The sequence below is a fragment of the Pholcus phalangioides genome, unplaced genomic scaffold (assembly GCF_987345545.1).
Source record: "Pholcus phalangioides strain wild (caught in Gottingen) unplaced genomic scaffold, Ppha-v1.0 ptg000008l_1, whole genome shotgun sequence".
NCBI classification, from domain to species: Eukaryota; Metazoa; Arthropoda; class Arachnida; order Araneae; family Pholcidae; genus Pholcus; species Pholcus phalangioides.
The window spans coordinates 4464887-4475099 of record NW_028301601.1 but is presented as its reverse complement, the minus strand read 5'-3'; the positions used below and the strand labels follow the sequence as shown (position 1 = coordinate 4475099).

Genomic DNA, 10213 nt, shown 5'->3' with positions numbered 1-10213 from the left:
ATCTCTAAAACTGTTTTTAATGGACATCTATAATTACAATAAAAATCGTGAATTATCAGATATTTTAAATACATTTCACAATGAAAATAAAACCAGAAATACAGTGCACAGCCAAAAATATTCGTTGCACCCTACGGATCTATATTGTTTATTGCCATTGAAAGTATATTTTTTTTATAACGATTGTATTTGATTTTCTAGTCCATCGGAACCTGTCTAGGTTCACATTAAATGATAATCACGTACATAATCAGGCACTTTATGGATACTATAAAGAGCAGTGACGTCATCGGAGTTTGATGGTGGACAATCTTTTTTATGGAGATTATTGAGCTTGTGGACCAGTAATAAGACTTGCTTTAGAAAATCGACGTGAACAAAATCCTTTATGGGACTGGCGGATCATGAACTCAGTAATTTTCCTGATTGATCAGTTCTGAACGTTATCGATAACGTGTGTCTGACTATCAATTTCATCTGGTGATCATCTGGAAGTCTAATGGACATCTAGATGCACTTGCAAGTTCAATGACGTCGTTGAATCCGGCTGGGGATCCTATGCCTTAAAGGGTAAATGTGGGTCCAAATCTACTGTCCCTTTTCTACTGTCTAAATCTGAGATATTACCTTCGAGAAAATAGTTTGAGCTTGTAATTGATGACACTTTTCAAGCCCTGGACAGGAACAGGGTTCGATTGGCAACCAGTTGCTGATCTATGTTTTTTTAAGATGATCCGTGAAAGACATATGATGACGACAAAGTCCATGTTGTTGAGCGGTTGCATAGAACCACTTTTCAATCCAAATGCGTTAGTATCATTGGTCAGACATATTCCTCCCCGTCTGAAGCAATTTTGATGACTTCACCACAACCTGATAGACGGCAAAAAACACAAGTGTCCTGTATGGTGACTGGTGCTGTATCACCGTCATTCCCATTCAGAAAACACCATGATTTTCTATTGGACACTTCGGATGCCACCGTTAAAAAAAAAGTTCGTTGGACTGACGGATCAAGAGCTCAGTAATTTTCGCGATTGATCAGTCGCATCATCTCTGAGCCGCATACACGTTATTGATTACGTGTCTGACTTTCTTCCACTACAATCAATTCCATTCGGTGTCATCTAGAAGTCTCGTGGACCGCTGGACGCATTTACAAGTTCTGTGGTTGAACTGGTATCGGATGACCTGAACGGTATCGCCCCCCAAAACTGGACCTAAGCTCTTTTTGAACTGTCTAGGACTGAAAAATCACCTACGATGAAGTGATTAGACACTGTTAAAGTGTATTGACACTACTCTAGCTAGTAATTGGGTTTAGCTATGGTATTCGTCCACACCGCTTCAGTCTATTAGGCTTTGCTCAAGAGACTCCTAAATCCGCAAGCACTGATGCGCCACACGGAATTTTTTGATTGTACCGGATAAGTAACCGGCTGTTCCGTTCAAATTACTCGCCGTATCAGTGATTCAAATGACTACCAGTAACGAAGTCAGAATAATGTGCCACATTTATGTTTCGATTGAAACATATTCACATATTCACAAACATATTCATATTCACAGTAATGTACATTCAAGTACATTACTGTGAAATATCAAATGGAAGCTGTCCCCGATGGATAGACATTGACATTATCAAAATAAAGAATATAATGGCTAATCAAATCCGCGTGAGTGATCAGCCGTCTATAGACGCTGATTCTTTTTGCAATTAGTCACTTTTTCAGTTTTGAGAGATGGACGTCACTAGTAATCACCATGGTTTGCCGATATTGTACCAGAGAAGCTCTTTTCGTTAGTTAGAGGAAACATCGCATGTTGTTTGATTTTCTGGACGGGAGGCGACTGATCTTGACTCACACTCAAGAAGAACCTGTGCGATATGTAGTCCGACTGTCCTGTAAGGTATTCAATAAATTACTGAAGGTGTTCTGTTCTATTAAAGTTCGGCTTGTGAAGTGCTGTTCCTCCAAAATATGTCCTGATACTTACTAGACTACTAATGATTTCTTATCAGCGCAATCAGTTCACGATCCAGTGGACAATTCTCCAGCTCCTTCAAGATGACCTCATGAATCTGCTCGATGACTAGACTCAGATGCGCACATGACATTGATGTGTGTGTGTAATTGTAGATGGCCAGTCTGTTTCACCCTTTTCAAATGTGTTAAAGCATAAAGATGAGAATGGGTGTGGTTTACTACACTATTTCGGCTGTAAGAAGTGTCCTATGGAGTGTCCGGCGTTGTACGCGCAAGACCCAGCCGCATCAGTCATGACCCTCGCGTCAGTTCCGAAAACGGACTGTTCTTGAGTCGAAACGGGCACCATGTGGCCGAAGACGGGGCAGCTCTGCATTCCTAAAAGCCCAGCGGCCGGACCGAAACTTTTGGCAGCAGCGCAGTGTCCGAAACCACCGTCAGACGCGCCCGTGTCCAAGAAAGGAGCGGGCTGTTGCCTCCGACCAGGATGGAAGTCGCTGGTGGCGTACGTGTTGTGGTTCCGGTACAGGTCCAGCGTCGGGGCGCCGTGCGGAGGTGGCGGGGGCAGCTGCCCCGGTGACGTCCCGGGTACCATGCCGGGACTCTTGTCCAAATCGCTGAGTAGATGGTGCTCGCCGCCGACGTGGTGGTGATGGTGTTCCCTTCCCGTTGATGTCAGGCAACCGACCCTCGGCGAGAACTGGTCCGAGAACCTATTCCAGGAACTGGTCGGTGCAGTCCCCTGCAGGTGATGGGCATACTGGTGGTGGTGGGTGCCGCTTCCGGGTGATAGTCCGAAAGGAACGTATGAGTCGGATGGACGCAGAGTCGGTGCACTGACTGGAGGAGGCGGAGGCGGTACGTTTGAGATAGTGTCCACGTGGCCCCCGACAGCGTACTTGCATGCCCCGTTCCTGGAGCTACTCTGGACGCCGACGGGGCTGGCGGACGATGACAAACCACTGCCAGGGTCATGACCTGAAACAAAACAAAACAAAAAAAAAGACGATCAGTGAGTGAATTTGTTGACGTTGAGACAATTAGTGTCAGACAATGGGATCATTTTTTTGGCTTACGGATCTGCCCCGGAATTCGATTCACTGAGCGAACACTGAAATTATCTGGTTCCAGAGATTAACAGACACGGGATGGATTATTCTCAATGAGCCTTGGAAATTATGGTTTCCTGTACCACACGCTCGGCCGATTCTCTTCAAAATTGATATCATTCAACTAGAACTCTATTTAGAGACAGTGACATCTTACCGCACGAATCCCACCCGGCCCGGGTACGGCTTAGTTATCTCAGGTGCATGGGAAAGACCTCGTGATTTTCGATAGTATGTAAATAAGTAGGCCGGGTTAGAAGCTCCGGAGAACCACCTGGTAGGCCCCTATCTTGCCATAAGCTAGGCTCTAATTTCCACATGGGTGAGTAGGAAATTATCAGCCCTCCTTCCCTCACAAGTTCTATTGCAGCGGTTCTCAACCTTTTTTGACTCGAGGAGCCCTTTTAAGTAAAAAAAGTTCTATGGCGGAGCCCCGTAGGCCAATTATTTAATTATTCATCAAAATTACTGATTTATTTTTACTATTTAAAAATATTTATAATTATTGTCTTAAATTTGACTGTATTTTTTATTTTCCTAGAGTGGACGCGGAGCCCCTGGAGAGTGCACAAGGAGCCCCAAGGGCTCCGCGGAGCACCGGTTGAGAACCGCTGTTAGATTGTATTCACATATTTTTGACCCTCACATCTTGCCGCATGGCCTCTAGGGTGGGATCTCTGGCAGACTCCTAGCCAGATTTTTCACAGGACCCCACTCACTCGTGAATTTGCAGTGTGACATAGGAATCGTCACGAGGCACCCGGGCCAGAGCCCTACCTTTTTTGTGCTGGCCATGCCACCCACTTCCATGATAAGGGAGGCTGACAGCTAATCCATATTTAGCTAATCATTTTCCCACCATGTACTATTTAAAAGGCTATATTATATATAATTATATTAACCATTTCAGACCAAGGTGCAACAAAAATGTGCGAGTTTCATTTTCTTACTGCAGAATTTTTTCTTTAGACCTCAGAGAGTAAAAGCCTTGACTTGAAGGACTGTGTAAGTTTTGTTGCGAATATGGTAAATCTAAACTTTGAGGGCTCTCATCAGAGGGCAGCACACAATAAGTAGAACTTTCGTGGGGGTTTCAGGATGACTTCCAGGAGGAAAGTGCCTCCAAGAAACGCGTGATTTAATACATAAAATTTAGCAATGAGATTCGGGGAAATATTGTACGTTGAAGATGAATGTGCGCTGCACCATCTTGGCTGAAAAAATTTGGCGAAGGGAATTAGTTTTTTTGTAAAAAAAATATAAATAAAAAAAATTTGAAAAAAAAAAACAAATTTTTTTCACATTTACGTTTTCAATGCATTTCTGAGTATCAAAGCATTTGTGAGTATCAAAAATGCAAAAACATTTTGGAAATTTGTAAAAATGAAATGCTTGGTTATAGAAGAGTCCTGATATAATCTTTGTTAATGGTCATACATTTTCCATAAAGTTCGGTTCTGTACGAAATGTCCACGCCCCTCCCCTTAGATATTCAGCCTCATCCATATGTCAGGATTTTGTTTTACGAGGAAGAGGAGGAAGGGGTGTCCCACAGGTTAACGAATGCAAGCCGGACCCCCATTTGAAAAAGTCCATCCGCAGAGAGCAGGCAGACCTACAACACGATATTTACAAAAAAAGAGGGAAAAATTCAAGCATTTACCATCCTGAAGTGATTAAAAATATGGCAGACATATGGCTGCACCAGCAAGAAAACACGAAAGAAGCGCTACTGTCACGACATCAATACGTTAGTCCCCCCTCATACACTCAGTACATTCCGGCATGTACCGATCCTGCAGAGGAATGTGTACAAGGTGCATGTACGGTTGAGCAATAGTAGGTAACTACTGTATGAATGACTTTCTAAATTTAATGTTCGACAAAATGGGAAAAAGAACACGCACACACACACACACGCGCGCGCGCAGGTCTAAAATACTTCAGACCGAGACCCTGGTTCATACGTGTCGAATCAAGAACAGGTCAGGGTTCAGTTGTGTATGTGCTTTCCGGCAGTTGTGCATGCTCTTATCGCAATTGTCGGAAAGCGCATACACAACTGCACCTTGATGTGTTTTCGATTCCACACCTATGGATAGAGTCTGGAGCGTTTTAGACCCGTGGGTGCTCGGCTAGAGCTTTATGTAAGATATTTTGATTTCTGAATCAGCTTGGGGGGGGGGGGGTGCTCAACGAAGTACAGAACCTCCCCGGCTTCAATGTCACCGCCAATGGATTCGAATCTAAATCAGGGAAACCGAAATTGCTTTCGACGTATAAGTCCCTATCTAATCGTATCTGTGGCGTCCGAACGGAATTTACGAGATTTTTAATACTCTAGTCTGAAGCCCCGTCCCACAAACTGCCCAGAGCTGCCTTAATCCAATATAGAAATACTTTTAACAGGAAAAATTGAGCCAAAAATTTTGATCCCTCAATTATACTTTTTGATACACCACTGGACTAAATTCAGAGTAGGATTCCTAAAAAGGCTTGAGGCCCTGGGCCCCTAGAGATACTAAATATGGCCCAGCACCTAATTACAGATAAACTTCGTTGGCCCGACAAAAAAGTGAACGAAATTTTCGATCATAATATTTTTATACGCCACTGAAATCTGAGAAATCATTGAAATTAAAAGAAATTTTTCTCTAAAGGTGTACAGAAAAACGATCCTAGTCTTTTAAGAACAAATATAAAAAAAAAAAGAGTGGCATAATTGGCAACACACACACAAGAAAGTGGCGCCATTTGCGTACTTGAGACCCGGATCCTCGAGTAATCCGACGCCCATGGCGGAGTTTAAAAAAAATATATGTTACGCCACTCCTTCCGATCACCAATTTACGCTTCCGGAATTTCCATCGTCGTCAGCGTATGTGTACGTACGCCATGACGTCACATGCTCTTTTGGTTAATCTCAACCCAGATCTACCCCTTCCCCCCACCAGAGACGGAGGGGGTGAGAGGGGCCCCAACCAGGAAAAAGCAAGCTTTTCTTCTACAATACTTTTTCTCAAGTGGTATTTTCTTGAAGTGGGGGGGGGGAGATTAAATGCCAGAAGGAGGCCTGGTGGCCCGCTAGTGTAATCGAATCCTAGATGCCACGCCCTTTTTGATGGTGGCCATCACAACGGGCCCCTTTGTACTCCGCAAGAGTCATACGCGTGCCGCCGCCGCCCGACTTTTTACTTATAATAAAACTTCTGTATACGTTTTCTTCATGTTGTGGTTACGCCATTTCTCTTCTGGTTTCTTTTTCTAGGTTCAAAAAAAAGACAGTGGCGTATTGAGATCAGGCGATAATAAATTTACTAATTGCATAGATGATAAAAAACTCGGGAATTTTTTTTACACGAAAGAAGATAGGAAATTTTTTGGAAAGTGCTGCATGCGCACATGTGCGAAAAAAGCCAGTAGCGTATTCGACGTTTGCAATTTATTATTATTCATGTCTGGCATTGAAGTGGCGAAAAATGCAACATTTAATTAATTTAACTACGCGATTTCTCTTCCGAGTAAATTTTGTTACCAAGTTCAAAATATAATTTTTTTCAAGGTCTTACAGTGGTGTGTTTGGATCTAATTACTGAGCTGATGTTTATATTGGATCTAATACTGATAAATCGTTCAGGATTTTTCTCATTTTCTCAATATAGTGGAAAACAGGAAATCTTGAAGAATTGGCTTCACAGGTGTGAGAAAAATGTAAGGCAGTAGCGTATCCGATGTTTTTTTTCCGACTGACTAATTATTCATGTTTGGCGTCGAAGCAGGGCCGGATTAAGACACTTGAAGGCCCTAAGAAGCACTTAAGTAATTTTGGTGCCCTCCCCACCTTTTTTTAATGCTATTGGCTACAGTTCAGCGATTTTTTTACGTTTGAAGACTAATAATTTTTACTTTCAGGCTTTTTTTTGGCGAGAATCGCCACTATCGGATATTGCTTATATTCCCTTCAGGGTGCCATACCAACACCACCTATAGAAGATGGATTCTATAGGTGGTAGCCATATGCGCTGTATTTCTCATTTACCTATTCATTGAATCTATCAATTGAAAAAAAAAAAATCCATAAGAAATGTTAAAATGAAATTTTACACTTCTCTCAAAAGTTGACAGAATAGGCTACCATGTGAATATTTCTAGGCACATATGTATTTCATTTGTTTGAAAGGTTCTCCCTTTCCTATTTTTCTAGTTTTTCAAAGTCTTTGACGACATCTTCAAAGCCAATTCTACGTAAGACATCTACTTCTACTTTCAGTAGTGATGGGAAGAGTCAGGGAAGAGTTGACCAACTTTGCCCAAGAATATTAAGAAGACGCCAACGAACTGAGCAAACCAAAGGAACGCAAATCAATGTAACTATCGCTATTTTTGAAATTGTCAAAATGTACGCGTTTTGAAATTTTTCCTTTCATATTTTCCCAAAATGACAGAGACCTTTGACTTTTACCTTTCGTTCTAGTCATTTTTATAAGATATTTTCTCTCATTGACCGCGTTTTAGAATTTTCCGAACCACAGAGGAACCACTGTGACCCTTAGCATGATTACTATATTATCCACAAGTACTGTACCTTAGTTTGGGTTAATCACTATCATCGGGTACTTTTTCTTCCTGATATATTTTTCGAGTCCATTCGCAATCTATATCTGGCAATATTTCGTTTGCTTCTACGGTGGTTCAAACTGCACAGCTGATCCAATTATGACCATTTACGAGTATACCCGCAGATCTGCACGTTTCAAGTTCATGTCCTTATCTTATATACATATGTATGTATGTTTGTCTTTTATACAAATCTACAATTTTAGACCTATCGTCGTCAAATTTTGCATATATACTAACAGGACCGAGATTGAACCATAGGCTATTTTAAAAGTTCGTCAGAGCAGAGCAAATGCCAGAAATGGGTGAAAACCCGTCGGGCAACAATGGTTCCTGGGTCTCAGCAATCACTTTCAGTCGTGCATATGCCTTTATGATGGTTTTTTGTCACTTTTTCGATCCTCCCAGTAAAAATTGAAGAAAACCCGGGCAGTGCGCCGGGTATTTTAGCTTGTTCTGTATAATTTGGCGTACTCGGCGCCTTCGCGTCGCATGGGACAACCCGGCCATTGGAAATTGTCGTGAGATCCTCGTGACAATTACATTTGGTTACAATTTTCGAGAGTAAGTGTGCAAGTTGGAAGGCAAGTACTGTATTTTTAGCTAGCTTGGAGGGGAGGGGATTCCAAAAAAAATCGGTTTTTCCGGCGGCCCATCAGAAGTGTACGCAGGATCGACCTATCGAGGGGCACAGGGAATCTTTCCAGAGAAATTTTGAGATCCTGAGAAATTTTGAACCTTCAAAAAAACATTTTAAATCAACAGATATTCATTTGGTAACACATAAAAGTATTTTCCTTCGAGATATTTTGATTATTTTTCCAATTTTTTTTTTAAATTTTTTAATGGAGGGTACGGGGTCCCCCTACCTGCGTAAGCCTCCGGAGCCTATGATACTGTTAAGAATGCCCTGGTCTTATTTTATAAAAATTTTGTGACATCTCATTCCAAAAACTCAGCATTAACGTGAACTCAAGTTGACAATATTTCTATAGTTTCCTCTAGATTTGAGATTTCCATATCGTTGCTGTAGAAATAGTACATGCGTCTCATACTGCGTCAAAGTGGACTTTCAAGATAATTTTCCTATATCATCTAGGAGGATTTTCTACCGAAGGTTGATATTATAAAAAAAAAATTGCGCATTATATATAAATAATTCGATTGTGATGCCCCTTTTCTCCTGATGCCCTAAGGACGTGCTTATTCTGCTTAATGGTTAATACGGCCCTGCGTCGAATATGGCGAGTCTCACAATTTAAATACGCCATTCTTCTCCTGAGTGAATTTTTTTTTCAAGTTCAAAATATATATTTTCAAGGTCCAACAGTGGCGTATGAGGGTAATTATTGCGTGGGTAGTAAATTGCCTATAGCTATAGGCCGGAGTTGCGCTCGGTTTGAAATAAAGAGGGAAACAATGACGTAATATTATTGCGCAGAGAAGGAAAAAGTTGAGAATTTTTTTTTCGTTTCCTTAGCATGACAGAAGATAAGAAAATGTGAATGTTTTTGAATTTTATGTGTGTACAGAGTAGAAAAAGAAAAGCAGTGGCGTATATATTCGATGTAGTTGATATTCGTGTTTGGCGTCGAATAAGGCGAGTTTCCGAAGTGAGGTTACATATAAATCTATTTTTCGATCATCCAAATATGAATGATTCGTATTTGCGGTGGGACTTCAGTGGCGTAAAATTCCGACACTTTCGCCCATGAGCCGAATAAGTGTGGTATCAACTTACTTCTTCCGGTCAGTTCAGTCACCACGTGCTGGTCATCTCTCATGTGTTGTTGCTGCTGAGGTGGCGGATACCTCGCCGTAGCCTGCAGGGGTGTCGTCGGTGGCGTAGGCGGGCTCTGGGGATGCTGACTGCCTCGGCCTCCAGCCGCAGCCGGGTTGCTGTAGCTCGACGAAGAGCCTCCAGAACCACCGCCGTAATGGTGTTTGGGTTCGTGGATCGGGACCTCGTTGTTACACGAGTCCGTGGAGTTGACGTCGTCCGCAGCCACCGCCGCCGTGGACTTGGAATTCGAACGAGACTCCGACGTCGACGACGACGACGACATGAACGAAGAGGCCGATTTCGGAGGCTTTCGACGCCTAGGCTGATATTTGTAGTCTGGATAGTCTTTTTTGTGCTTACATCTCAACCTCTCGGCTTCTTCTATGAACGGTTTCTTCTCGTCGTCCCCTAATACCCTGGAACAGAAAAAAAAAAGACTCGTCAACAGGGTCGTCTTAAGAGCATGTAGGGCTCCTTGGGCAGAATGAGTTTTCTGAGGCCCTGAACCTGGTTAAAAATTCCTTAACCAGATGAGGTCACTCTACATTTGAATCCCCGGACCATGTCTGGTGGCCCATGCTTTAAGACGGCACTGCTCGTCAAGACAAATATCTCTTATTCACAGAGCCGCCCTTAGGGTGTGGGGCCTGGTGTGACTCCATCGGCCCCCCACACTTACGGTAATAGAAAATGTATAACATAACAAAAATGATATA

At 42.4% G+C, this 10213-nt stretch overlaps 1 protein-coding gene across 1 annotated transcript in view; it reads right to left on the bottom strand.

The window, feature by feature from the left end:
- Positions 1 to 10213, bottom strand: part of LOC149083521 (uncharacterized) — a 92638-nt gene continuing 82425 nt past the window's right edge. Inside the window, exons 2-3 of the mRNA XM_089234039.1 lie at positions 9456 to 9913; positions 1 to 2966 (exon numbers count right to left, since the gene is read on the bottom strand). Of these exons, the coding sequence (XP_089090165.1) occupies positions 2212 to 2966; positions 9456 to 9913 (1213 nt within the window). The 3' untranslated portion in view covers positions 1 to 2211. The remainder of the gene's footprint in view (positions 2967 to 9455; positions 9914 to 10213) is intronic.